Raw genomic sequence first — 14,287 nt, 5'->3', positions numbered from 1 at the left:
AGCCACCAGCCGCTCCTTGGAAACCCTATGGGGCAGTTCTACTCTGTGCGATAGGGTCTCTATGAGTCTGAAAATCGACTCAGGCAACGGGTTCGGTTGTATTTATATATTCCCCTAAATTACATATTGATTACATATATTTTAAGTCTTTAAAGAGAAAAAAACAATTCATTCGCAATCCGTAACACACACTGAAACTGAAACTCCCGAGGCTTTGAAAAAAGGAAAAAAAAAAATCTCAAAAGCTGAGAATCGAAAACGGAAAACAGTAGGCGCTAAACTTGCCGCATAAACTAGGAGCTTGTGGAACCGCACACACACCCAGGCGGGGCCGCTTCACTGATCAGAGGCAAACTTTCCACACCCGTATGCTCCTGATTGGCCGTGCCCCAGCGGTCCGGAAGTGACGTCCGCGCCCCAACCTCTACGGGGAGCCCCGTTGCCTCTTTGCACGTCCCGCCTCACGGCGCACCAAAACAAGAAAAAAGCGGCTGGGGCGGGGCCTGCAGACCGTCGTCTTGGCGGAGGGGGCGGAGCTTTTGCTCGCGGCGAGCGAGGATTGGGTTGTCGAGTGCGGACTGAGGCTGGGTTGCATCAGAGGCGGTTAGGTCGGCGGGACCGCACTTCCGCCCCTTACGGACTGTATAGCGGAGACATGGAGGTAGGCTAGCGGCCGACGTGAGGCCTAACGGGGTGAAGAGAACTGCAGGCACGCGGCCGTGGGCTGGTCACGTGAGGGCACGCGCGCGGCGAGTGCGCGCGGGGTCGCGTCGAGTAACCGTCGCGGCGCGTGAGGCCCTGGAGGGTGGGGGAGGGGCGACGCGAACCCCGCTGCTTCCCAGTGCGGGTCGCTGCGCCTGAGGTAGGAGCACTCTTCGGCGTATGGTGGGTCGCCCCCCTCTGTGCCACTTGCTCTTCGGGCTTCCGGACGCTGGGACCCACTTCCCTTCCTGTCAGTTCTGTGAGTCTACACCGCGGTCTCACGTTACTTGTTTTTGGTTTCGGCACTGCGTAGGTTTCTTGCGGGTGAGTAGGGGGATTGGTCGGGGTCTCTTAAAAATTAAATCTCTGTTCCCTCGACGCCCCGCCTTCCTCCTGCTTGTAGGTCTCTCTCTTTAGAGAGTGAGCTGATCACGAATGGCCACCTGAGCGCTCTCTGCCCCATCTGAAGGGGATGGAGCGTTGACAGCACGCCTGAGGGGTTTTGTCTGCCCTCGCCATTTCCAGCAGCGATGGACGTACCAAAGACTTGCCAGGACCCAGTGTGAAGTGGGCGTGTTTGCTTTAAGGGATAAGAACCCCATGATGATGAGGAGGAGGAGTTTGCTATTTAGAATGACAGAAATGACCTAGTTAACGCTGATACTAGGGTTGAAGTTATCTGTCCTTGCTAATTTGGGGGCGTTTTTGACAAAGTGCTTAGCTGTCTTAGGAGCAAATGTGGGACCGGGACTAGGAGTCAAAATCACAGTTTCACCCCTCATTTATTACGTGTGTGTCCATGACTAACTTGCCTGACTTCTCTGAGCTTGAGCTTCCTTATCAAATGGGAATGTTTGTCTCTGTAAGTTTCGTGTGAGTCACAGATGAGATAAGGAGCATAAAAACCACTTTATAAATATACAGTGTTGTTCCCTTTCTTATTTCAGAAATGTTCTTTTGGGGCCAGAGTTTGGGTATATCTGAATGCAAAGCCTCATCCATTCACAGATAAGCCCAGGAATCTTGGCTGACAGGATCACTTTGCTGTAGGCCATTTGCCCAGGTAAGTATTATTTAATGAACATTTAAGACATTTTTTAGTCACTTAGTATGTTCTAAGCAATGGAGTTAGATATATAGAACAGATCTTTGCCCTAACACACTCAAAATTGGTGAGGATGGGGCAGTTGGGTGGAAAACAGATAAACAGGAGTTCGGATCAACATGGTAAGTACAATGATGAAAACATGTTCAGAGTCCTGAAGGGATAGAGAAGAGGGTCCTCAAAGAGGAACTGGAAGGGAGAGAATGGGTCAGATAAGTCTTCCAGACATCGTGACACTCTGCTTTTCAAACCTGGCTTTCTGTTAGAATCACTGGTGGAGTTCTTTCAAATTAATCTGAGTTTTATCAGTTTTATCTACATTTTTTAAGTTCCCAAGGTGATTCTGATGTGCCTTCAGGGTAAAGAACCAGGCAGAGATATGGAAGATGGGTGGGTGTTCAAGGCAGATAGAAGAGCTTCCATAAAGTCAAAAAAAAAAAAAAACAAACCAAACCCGTTGCCTTCCAGTCGACTGGTAGCAACCATATAGGGAATGCCAAATATCATGAAGAATTTTAGAAAGAACAAGTGAGGGGAGGTAAATGTGGGAAAATGACAAGAGATGGTGCTGAAGGCAGATTATGGAGAGCCTGTGTGTTGAGCTGAAAAGTTTGAATTTTATCCCGAAATTGTGGAGGAGTCCTTTGTGCTTTGAACTCTGATAGTATGTCCTAGTTATCTAGTGCTGCTATAACAAATATCACAAGTGAATGGCTTTAACAGATTTTTTCTTTCACAGTTTAGAAGGCTAGAAGTGTGAATTCTGGGTGCTGGCTCCAGGGAAAGGCTTTCTCTCTCTGTCAGCTCTGGGGGAAGGTCCTTGTCATCAGTGTTCCCCAGTCGAACTTTTCAGCGCAGGGACCCTGCATCCTTTAGATGCACCATTCTCCTGGCTCTTGTTTCTTGATGGTATAAGGTCCTCCATGTCTCTCTGCTTGCTTCTCTCTTTCACATCTTAAAAGAGATTGATTTAAGATACAACCTAATCTTTTTTTTTTTTTAATATTTTATTGTACTTCAGGTGAAGGCTTACAGAACAGATAGTTTCTCATGTAACAGTAACACACATGCTGTTTTATGACATTGGTTAACAACCCCACAACATTTTAACCCTCTAAATTCTCAACTTTTTTTTTGTGAAAATACACATAGCCAAAGATACGCCATTTCAAAAATTTTTTTTACATACACATTTAAGTGACATTGACTACGCTCTTCTAATTGTGCTGTTATTCTCACTTAAGATGAAGGCTTACAGGACAAAATAGTCTCCCATTTAACAGTTACTACAAATGTTGCCCTATGACAATGGTTAACAATCTCACAACACATCAACAATATCCTTACTCTACTTTGTGTTCCCTATCATCAGCTTCCTGCTCCCCTTCTGCCTTCTGGGCCTTGTCACTGGACTCCTGTACCTCGTTACTCTCATGGTTTTACTGGGCTGTCCACTCACAGGCTGATCAGTGAACCTTGAAGGTAACTTTACCACCGAGCTAAAAGGGTGTCTGGGGGCCATACTCTCAGGGTTTCTCCAGTCTCCTCTAGGCCAGTAAATCTGGTCTTTTTTTTTTTTTCTTTTGTGAGTTAGAATTATGCTCTACATCCTTCTCCAGCTCTGTCCAGAACCCTCTGTTATGATCCTGGTCAGAGCAGTCAGCGGTGGTAGCTGGGCACCATCTAGCTGTACTGGACTCAGTCCGGTGAAGGTCTTGGTAGCTGTGGACAATTAGTCCTTTGGACTAATCTTTTCGTTAAGATACAACCTAGTCTTGTAGATTGAGTCCTGCCTCATTAACAAAACTGCTCCTAATCCTAGAGGAAGGATTTACAGCACGTAGGTAAATCACATCAGGTGACAAAATGGTGGACAATCACACAATACTAGGAATCATGGACTGGCTATGTTGACACATATTTTTAGGGGACACAATTCAATTGATAATACAGTATTTAGGAGGAAGAATTGGTAGGATGGATCAAAAAAGAGATCAGGTAGGCTTCCAGATTAGATAGTAATCCAGGCAAATAATGAAAATATAGTTAGACTGAAAGAAAGTACAGGTGTAATTAAGGAGATAGACTCTATGGAACTCATAGAAATGGGAGCGAAGGAGGTTAAAAAAAACCAGAAAAAACAAACCCACTGCCGTCAAGTCGATTCCAACTCATAGCGACCGCATAGAGTTTTCAAGGCTGTAAATCTTTACGGAAGCAGACTGCCATATCTTTCTCCTGTGGAGCTATTGGTGGTTTCGAACTGCCAACCTTTTGGTTAGCAGTCGATCACTTTACCCACTGCACCATCAGCAATCCTAAAGGGAGGATCCAAACCCGTTGCCAAACCCGTTGCTGTCAAGTCGATTCCGACTCATAGCGACCCTATAGGACAGAGTAGAACTGCCGCATGAAGTTTCCAAGGAGCAGCTTGTGGATTTGAACTGCCGAACTTTTGGTTAGCAGCTGAGTTCTTAACCACCGTGCTATCAGGACTCCTTGGAACTTAGAGATGGGAACGAAGAGAGGATAAAAAACCAAAAAATAAATAAATAAACCGAACCCATTGCTGTCAAGTCATTTCTGACTCATAGCAACCCTATAGGATTTCCAAGGCTGTAAATCTTTATGGAAGCAGACTGCCACATTTTCTCCTGTGGAACTGCTGGTCGCTTCAAACTGCCGACCTTTCCATTAGCCCTCGATCACTTTACCCGCTGTGCCACCGGGGCTCCTAAAGGGAGGGTGGTGTAGGATAATTCCCAGGTTACTGGTTTAAAAACTGAAAGGATGATAATGCCATCAATATAGGAAATACAGGAGTAATGACAGATTTAAGTTAAGGACTTCTAGTCATGTTTGCTTTGAGATGTGAGTACAGATACACTGTATGCAGTTGGATATTGAATATATATGTCTGGAGTTTGTGAGAAAGGTCTAGGCTATCACTCATTGAGTAGCTGGAACATAGTTAAGTATTGCATTAAGAATTTTACATAAGTTCTCAGTCTTTGGGAAGCTTCAGCGTAGGTGGTAGTTAAAGCAGTTTTTTGAATTAGGTCACCTTGGAAGGAGAGGATTGAAGAAGGAAAAGTCCTGAGGACAAGCCTTTGGAAACTTTGGTATTTAGGACGTGAACAGAGGATGAAGCAATTACAAAGGAGACTGAGGAGAAAAAATGGCAGGAGAACTGTGTGTTAGCTAAGGAAAGTGTGGTCAGTATCTTCATATGCTTTAGAGGGGTCAAGTAAAGAACCTATTGGATTTGATAGTATAGAAACTATCAGGGACTTTTTTGAAAACTTTCGGTGGAGTACAAGAGTAGAATCCAAAGTGCAAAGGAGATGAAGTAGGTGATGGTAAATCTATATTATTTTTTCAAGAAGCTTAGCTGAGAAGGATAAAGGAAAGTGATATTTGAAATTTCTGGCTGACTAATATTGAGAAACGATATCCCAAGGATAAGTGAAAAGTTATAGCCTGCGCCTCTGATGAAGCATACTATATTATTGACACTTTTTCCTGCTCGGGAGTGGTTTTCATTTTCTGTCCTGCGCTTAAGGATTGCTTGGACAACCTAATTTTGCGTGGTTCAGTAACGATTCCAAGCAGCTAAAATTGGATGAAATTAAAACAGACTTCAAGATGAACTTAGAGTTTTTCAAAAACAGGATTCATGGTTGTTTATAAGCAGTAATTTTTCCCCTAAAGGAAAATTAAAAATCGACCCTGTTGAGATTTCTTGGTCTTAGCCATCAGGCCAGTGACGATTTTAGATTTGGGAACATAACCTCATTATGGCCTGTTGAGAAGAATCATAGAAGCATACATTTCTGTGTTGACATGTTGTACAGCACTATCCTCTATTTTGTAGATTCCATAGCACTTACCTGTTCCACGGCAATAACTCTCATCTACTTTGAGAAAATTTAGTCCTGCTTTCTGGGGTGTGGAAGTAGGCTACCTCTCTTTTTGCATAAGATGAAAAGCAGGCTCCTTAATTTTCTTAATAGAAGGTTTTTCTTTTTTTTTCTGTCTGCTATTACTTTAAAGTACACCGCACTTTGCACTTCAGTCCCTTAATTAAGTTTATTTTTTAAAAATTTTAGTGTGTTGTAGGGGAAAGTTTATGCAGCAAATTAGGTTCCCATTTAACACTTTTTATGCATATTGTTTCATGTCATTGGTTAACGGTTTTCACAATGTGTTAACATTTTAATTGTTTCCATTCTGTTTGTTCTGTTTCTAGATTCCCTTCCCCTTCTGGCTTTCTCATTTTTGCTTTTGGGTAAATGTTGATTGGTCTCGTGTTTAAGGGAGCATGTTACTGATTGGTGATACTGTTTATTTTATAAGCCAATCTATTATTGGCTGAAAGGTGACCTCCAGAAATAGCTTCAGTTCCATTAACTCAGTTTTCAAAGTTTAAATGGACTGCAAACTGTTATTCACCAAAATCATACTATCATGCTTGAAACAAATGATGTTTGAGAAATCTCCATGATGTTTAATTTTCTATTCTTAGGTCTTCTAAGTTCACTCCCTACATTGAATTAGATCACTGGAAAAAACAGCTTATGTGAATTCTGTAAACTCCCTAGTGTTATATTGATGTTTCAAGTATAAGAAATGCTCTTTGAATACATAATTTTATATTCTGCAAAAACACAGTGAAGACCTTATCTGTTATGTTATTCTCTATTTTCTATTGTATAGCACACTTGCACGCAACAGGCATTACTGAAATGTAATTGAAGTAGAATTAGTGCCAGGAAAGAGCTGGGCTCTCCAGCTGAACTTGCATACTTTTGTTCACATGAAAACTTTGTAACTCATCATGGCTATTCTCTTTGCTCTGCTTTTCAAAAAGTTCCTAATTTAGGGTTTAGTGAAATTCTAAATACGTTTTGATTTCTCTTTTTTTTTAAATCTGTCTTAAATGTCATTTTGTATGTATGTAACAATGTTGAAAGCTAACCCCAAATTCTTTTTAGATGCATGAGGAAAGTATAAAATTAATATTTAAAAAATTAAAAAATTCAATTCACAAAGCAAGTACATGTATCTTATTTTACTTAAACGCATTTATATGTAATTATTTTATCATGGGTGTAAGAAGAAATTAAAGCATTAAAGTTTAAAAAAAAATTCGTTACTTTTAGGAAGTAGTATTATGCTACAAAAGCCTTGCAGCAAAATATAATTTCTGTCAACGTGTTACTGATTTCCCGTTAGCAAAGATTATGCAGTCTCAATTTTGGGGGGTATGTGTTCAAAAACCTTATATTGCCAAGTTTCCATACCCAAATATTCAGTGACTTGGATTAGGTTTCTTAACTTTGTATTGTCCCCTCTTCCTCCCTGCAAAGAAACGTTTTAGACATCTTTTCCTAATTGCCCCTCACATGAAATTTTAATGCCACAAATATCCGTGCTACATAAAGATGAGGACTTTTTTGACGGCCACAAACTGATATCATCCCCTTGAGGGTGATATGACCCTGTTGAGAGTGCATGAATGTTAGGTCCGTTAAGTTTATGAAATAAATTTATAATTTAACAGTTGACTTCGTGACTTTTTTCCTCCATTAGGGTGATGTTTTACATATATTGGATAGTTAATTTAAGGTCAAGTTTCTCAAGATCAGATCTGTTAGATAATTTTCTTGCCTCAATACCCAATCAGTATTTTCATATGAATGAACACTTTCCTTGATTCCACTTCGTGTGAATTTCTACCTTTTGTTGTTGCAGACTGGCTAATAGTTGTTTGTTTAGATAATACTTACTTGGTTTTTCTGATGTTTTTCTCATGATTAGACTGGGATTATGGGGTGGCTATAAGTAGAAGTCTATCCAACAGCAACTACAACCCCGGGGTTGAAATTCCCTTCTCGTGACATTATGTGTGTGTATGGCGGGGGCGAGGCTATCAATATGACTTATCACTGGTGATGTTAACCTTGATCAGGTTTGCCAGACTTCTCCATTGTAAAGCGACTGTTTTTCCTTTTCCACACTTTTCTTTGAAAGTGGTTCTCACTAATCCAGCTCACACTCAGGAGGTGGAATTAAGCCTCACCTCCTGGAACAGGGAGTAACTACATATTATTATTTTTAATTCTTCTGTGAGGAAGATTTGTCACTTCTTCCCTTTTTTTTATTCAATCATTTATATCAGTATGGATTCTTGTATATTTTATACTTTAGGTTATAATTACATTATTTTCTTGCTCACATTATTTCAGCTTTGGCTACTGGGAGCTCTTACGGGTTGTCTCCTGTGGTGAAATGAGTTCCTTTATGTGGCCTTTTGCCTTGGTTCTTTGGAGAAACAGCTTTAGAGATCTTCCCCCTAAGCCCTGAGGAGTTACCTTTGCCCTAGTTTTCTGCCCTAGAGGGTCTATTACTTTTGCTAGGTTGATTGAATTTCCTGGGTAAGCTGTAAACAACTTGGTTTAATACATTTTGTCTGGCCCTGGGCTACAGCCTGCCCTGTATATACACCTTGCAGTGATTGGTCAGTATACTATGCAAATGAAGTGACTGTAGCCTACTATGCAAATGAAGTATCTGTGGCCTACCAAGAGGGGTTTGGTCTGTTTGTGGCTGCGCCGGAAGAGGCCGTGCCTTGAAATTGGCAAGGAGTTGTATATTTAAGCAGTCAGCCCCACAGAGGTTTTTGAGACAGAAGCAGAAGGAAGAGAGAAGCAGCAGGGAGAGGAGGCAAGGAACTTCCCAGAAGAACTGTAACAGGGGTCAAGGGATATAACATTGAAGACAGCAAGAGGCTCAGAAGAGGCCCAGTGGCAGAGCCAGCAGCAACAGGCTTGGGAGAGAGCCGGTAGCAATGGGCATGGAAGGGGCCCAGCGGCACAGCTGGCAGCGACAGACAGCAGGGCCAAGAAGAGCCTATTCTCAGGGACCAAGAGGAGCCTGTCCTGAGGGGGCCAAGGGGAGGACTGCACTGCTGAGAGAGTTATCCTACACTGAAGAAGGGACACTCTGTGTGCTTCCTGATGACGATCCTGATTTGTAACCTTTTAATCCTGGTCCTGAGTTGTACCCTGTTACTTCGTTAATAAACCACTTAACTGTTAAGTCCAATTCGTGAGTTCTGTGAGACATTGCAAGGAATTACCAAACCCAAACGAGGGAAGGAGAATGGCCAGTGTCAGAGATGGAGTGGTGCAGCAGCTTGGAGAATGTAGAAATCTGGGATATAGTTGACCTCCGCCTCATAGGGATTGACTTTGTGCTGATTCTTGGATTTGAAGTTGTTTGTGTAGCTCCAGTGTCCCTTTGACATGTTCCCATTTTTTTGTAGTATAAGCATTTCCTTACTTTCTGACACTACAAGATATTCTAGGCTCATCTGGTATCTTCCCTGACCTAACCTTTTCTTTATTTTTATCAGTGCAGACATTTGCTTTTTGTTTGGGCACAATACACTGTTTACTAACAGCGACCTTTCTATTAGCTTTCTACACGTGTTTCGTTAGGGATAAAACTATAGGTTCTTAGCTTATTTTTGTTACAGCTTATTGGAGTTCATCTATGGAGATCTCTTTGGAATCTAGTCTCTATCTTACTTGCTAATCCTTTCAGTTTCGTGTGCTGTGCAGTTCTGATAAATCTGCCTCACGTATCTTCATTCAGACCTTTGACGGACATGGTTCCTTGGACTTTCTCTTGCTTTCTGGTTCCCTCTTGCTACTTTGCTGTCTTTGAGATTGCTAGGACTTGGAAGATTATTTCATTTTAGCCATTTCACTGGGTGGTGGAGGCTTTGATATAAAAACAAATTATCTTAAATTGAAGGCAGTCAACCTTAGTAGCAATAAGTTGTTAACATTTGTAACTTGTTAGAGTTTACAGTGCATTGAAGAGCAGTGAGTTATGGTCAGTGATTCACACATACACATGCACATTCATGTATGTATACTTTCTAATCAAGAGAAATTCCTTTTCTGTATGGATTTTTGTTATTGGTACAGGTTGGTATTTATGTATTTTTTTATTTCCAGGATTTCTGGAACATAGCCTTTGGGAATGTGAAAGGTTTCCTGACCTTTTGTCTGGATCCAGTACATCACTAGAACACTCCAAAATCTGTACTTTGAAAACATGTTGATAATTCTGTCCATCAGCACTACATAGTTTTAAACCTCCTTTGTAGCACAACTGTATATTGCCTTATGGTATTTATTACCAACAAAGTGCTTTCATTTCATTTCTTTATATTTTTCATGTGTCAAAGATAAGATTTTTAAGAGTAGGCACAGATCTGAGTTTAGTCAGTCCTTGTTACGCTAGTCAGCAGAACGTTCTGGCTGTGGTGGAGGGACATTTTTTAAGTTGAAGATCAGGGCCCACTGGTAGGAAGTGTACCTATTCATCACACAGACTAGGCCTGAGATTTTTTAAAATTTTTCTTTAGTCTTTAGCTGTCTTCCTTTCTGAATATAGGTACAGAATGAGCACATGTTGTTGGTGTACACCAGGTGGTGGTTCCACCATTGACTTCCTAAAGCGCTATGCAGCCAGGACCAACACCAGTGAATTTCAAACAGCTGATGAAGACCTCTGCTACTGCTTGGAGTGTGTGGCTGAATACCATAAAGCAAGAGATGAATTGCCATTCTTGCATGAGGTAATTTAGATTAGATGGGCAATATTTTTAGGAGCTTGATAACTAGGAAGAGATTAAGTTTAAATTCTATTAGAAGCATTCAAGGACATCATGATATGATTTAAACTCTGAAGGCTAATCTAGTTGCCCTTCCACTACCCTGCTCATTGCCTGGGACCTAGTAGGTACTGAGTAAACACTTACTAATAGAATTGAATTGAAACCTGTAAGAGAATTTTATGATCCATTAATCATTTTGGAATAAAATCAGTTTTATGAAAAATTATGTATGGGGATTTTTTTTTTTTTCCCGGTAACTTATTTGATAATATACAGTTTTGGTTCTTTTTTTAAAGTCAGTATACTTGACATGTCTGAATGGCTTGGTTATTTTCATTATTGGTTAATAGTTCTTTTTTTTCCTTAATTTTTTAACTAGTAAATGGTATAAAACTCTAAGGGTAAGTATTTTCAGTCATAGTAGGTAGGCAAGGTGAGAGAATTCTAGATACATGCCTGAGAATTTGGTTTATTATGTTTATTTAATGCAAAAACATAACACAGATCGTAGAGATGTGTAGTATTTAGAGGAAGAGGGGTTGATTAATTATGGATTCATATTGAGAAAACTTGGCATTTATAGTTTCCTAATTGTGAAGCTAGCCAATGTTTTCATGCTAAAGCTGATGTTTTAAGATAGGTACTATGGCTAGAACATGGAAGAGCAAAGCATAAAAGGCCTAGTTCATGCCTTTGACAAGCTCTAGCTTTTCATTTCCTTTTGAATATAGTTGGTAGGAATGTTATGAAATTTATAGCAAAAATGCGCCAAAGAAGTTTTAAACATTTCTGTTTAATCTCATAAAAGTGGCCATGTTTAGTGACTATTTTCTTTAAATAAATTCAATACATGATGTGTAGTATATCTTTAAACTTCTAAATTTTTATACTTAGGAAAAGGCTTTCTAGAAAGATAATCGTGTTTCGTATATTTTGTTGATACTAAGGTATAAAACACACTGCCCATTTTTCTTTTCTGTAGGTTTTGTGGGAATTAGAAACTCTACGTCTCATAAATCACTTTGAAAAATCTATGAAAGCAGAAATTGGAGATGATGATGAATTATATATAGTAGACAACAACGGAGAAACACATTTGTTTGACTTTACTGGCCAAGACTTTGAAAATAAGCTTCGAGTTCCTCTTCTTGAAATACTGAAATATCCTTACTTACTTCTGCATGAGCGAGTTAGTGAGTATCTTGGGTATTCCTCAAATTATATTAGTTTTACTTTTTTAAAAATTGTAAGGATTTAGGTTTATTTATATTGAAAATTTGATTACCAAATGTATAATTAGGGTACTTAATATATTTTTTTTCTAACATTTTATTAAAAAAGTTTTCGAGCATACAGAGAGGTTGAAAGAATTGTACAGTGAACACTGTATACCCACCACACAGATTCTACAATTGCTAAAGTTTTGCAATATTTGCTTTATCACGTATTTATTTATCTGTCCATTCAGTTCATTTTCATTCTTGTAATTTGTCTATAGCAGGATTTCTCATCTTGGCACTTGTGACATTTTGGCTGAATAATTCTTTGTTGTGGGGTACTGTTCTGTACCTTGTAGGATGTTGAGTAGCAGCCCTGGCCTCTATTCACTAGATGCCAGTGGCACACACACCCCTAGTATGACAACCAAAAGTGTCGCCAAACATTGTCCAGTGCCCCTGGGGAGCAAAAACCATTCCTGGTTGAGAATCGCTGGTCTACAGTAATTTTCACTAATCATCATGGCATAGCATATTATGGCTATCTAGATTTTGGTCATTTATATTTGCATTTCTTAATATGACTCTCTTAAGAGTAAGAACATTTTCCTCTTCTATCAGACCCTAACAAAATAACATTTAGCTGATATTCAAGTTTTCCCAGTAGTTGCAAAAAGTGTTTTTTAGCTGGTTTGTTTAGAGTCTAGTCAGGCCACACTGCATTTGGTTTATATTTCTTTTGTCTCTTAATCTAAACAACTCTACTCTTTTTAATATTTGTTGTATTTTTGGTGAAAAATGTATACAGATCATATACCCATTCAACAATTTCTTTATATACAGTTCAGTGACATTGGTTATATTCTTCATGTTGTGTCACCATTCTGCTATCTCTTCCTATATTGTTTCACCACCATTGACTTAGACTTATGACTGCATAAGCTACTCATCTGTGCTTTAGAGTTACTGTTGTCAGTTTGATCTGATACAGATAATTCTTTAAACATTCAATGCTTGGACTTCCGGGCAACATGGTGCTATAGTCAGAAGCACCACATCGTCCCTCCACGGCAAAGATCAGAAAAACTAAGTCAAACAGAGTCACGCGTCAATCTTGAAATGCTAAGCATCAAAAGAAGAGGTAAAGAACTCAGCCAAGCACTGAATGGAATAAGAAACTGACCAAGAATAGAGAGCCAGGAGAGATACAAGCAGAGGTCCCCTATCAGGTACCACAGTATGGATCCGCCATCTTGGACTCCTGTCAGAGATCAGTGAACGGGGTATGAGAAAGCAGCTTCAGGGAGCTTCCAGCAGGAGACAAAACAACCGGTAATCAGTGATATAGGCTTTCCCACCTCCCACCCTTCTTCACCCCCACTTAGTCTCCTCTGCTTCCTGCAGCCACAGTCTCTTGGCCGGGAAGCACTAGCTTCACCCTGGTTTCACTTGGATTCCACCTGCCCACACTGGCTGGCTCCCTGAGTGGCTTTTGTTGGCTGCTGGGTTGCTTTTTTCCGCTTCTTTAGATTTCTTCATTACCTCTCACCACCTCCCCCTCCTTTCTCTCAAATACCTGGCTCCAAGTGCCATCTGTGCTTCTTCCTGAAAGGCTGCGAAACACCGCTCCACTGTGAAACTGCTTCCTAGCCTGTGCTGCCACGTTGGTGGGACCCCCTGGGACTTTTTTGTTTGTTTGCTCTGATTTGTTTTTCTTTCTGTTTTCCCGGCTTGGGAGCCCCTTCTAGCCGGGCAGTACCGCGCGGCTTGGAAGCTACTCCTTTACTCTGCGCAGATGCGCAGGGACATCCCTGAGGGCATTTCTTTTTTCTTGTTTTTGGTTTTGTTTGTTTGTTTCTGGGGTTTTTTTGTTTCTTTGCTTTGTTCTCTCTCTCATTCCCTTTTTGTCTTCATTTCCAGTTTCTCGATTTATTCATTTTTTTCTTTTACCCTTTTTCTTTTTGTTTTCCCCCATTTCTCAGTCTCTCATCTCTCCACTCCAAAAGCAAGCTCCCTTAGCACTTTTTTTTGTTTCTGTGTATGTTTTTGGCTCCTGTTCCTCTCTCCTCTCTCTCCTCTTTCCCATACCCGTCTTAGCTCCACACATCACAATCTGCTCCCTCTTTCCTGCCTACCTGCACCGTGCGCTGAACATCACACTCCCAAGCAGCATAGGCATGGCCTACTGGAACCTGCCCTGCACTGATTCCCAGTCCGCACTGTCAGCCCTGGTACGTGCCACAAACAACCCATCCCAGCAACTCCCCTTCAGCTGGACCTGCCCTGTTTACCATACCTGAGTGACTGACCCTGCCCATTGGAGAAGGAGGTGAAAAGTATCGTGCCCACAGACGAGCAGACAACAAAGAACACACAGCCTGCCTGCTCAGACATAACCAAATAAAACAAAAAAGCAGGACGAAACAAACAAATCTACAGTCAGTAAATGAGGAAAATAACCACTGAATGCCCCAAAGACAGCAGACAACATCAAAACATTTATAAAAACAGGACAGGGTGGTTCTAGTAGGCATCCAAAATAAAACACCAGATGACCTTCCAGTAGAAGAA

The 14,287-nt window shown here is 40.8% G+C and overlaps 1 protein-coding gene across 8 annotated transcripts in view; it reads left to right on the top strand.

Moving 5' to 3' along the window:
- The first annotated feature begins 533 nt into the window (after positions 1 to 533).
- SETX (senataxin) overlaps positions 534 to 14,287 on the top strand; it is an 86,533-nt gene continuing 72,779 nt past the window's right edge. For 3 of the 8 annotated variants that reach the window (XM_023730834.1, XM_023730831.1, XM_023730832.1), the window contains exons 1-4: positions 676 to 1,026; positions 1,650 to 1,765; positions 10,277 to 10,460; positions 11,482 to 11,692. In XM_023730834.1, coding sequence (XP_023586602.1) covers positions 10,284 to 10,460; positions 11,482 to 11,692 — 388 coding nt within the window. In that variant the 5' untranslated portion in view covers positions 676 to 1,026; positions 1,650 to 1,765; positions 10,277 to 10,283. The other 5 variants (XM_023730828.1, XM_023730827.1, XM_023730829.1 and 2 more) reach the window with 5 other exon arrangements.

The sequence above is a fragment of the Trichechus manatus genome, unplaced genomic scaffold, assembly GCF_000243295.1.
Source record: "Trichechus manatus latirostris isolate Lorelei unplaced genomic scaffold, TriManLat1.0 scaffold00038, whole genome shotgun sequence".
Taxonomy (NCBI): Eukaryota; Metazoa; Chordata; class Mammalia; order Sirenia; family Trichechidae; genus Trichechus; species Trichechus manatus.
Note: the sequence above shows the minus strand (reverse complement) of the source record. Positions and strands in the feature narration are given on the sequence as shown.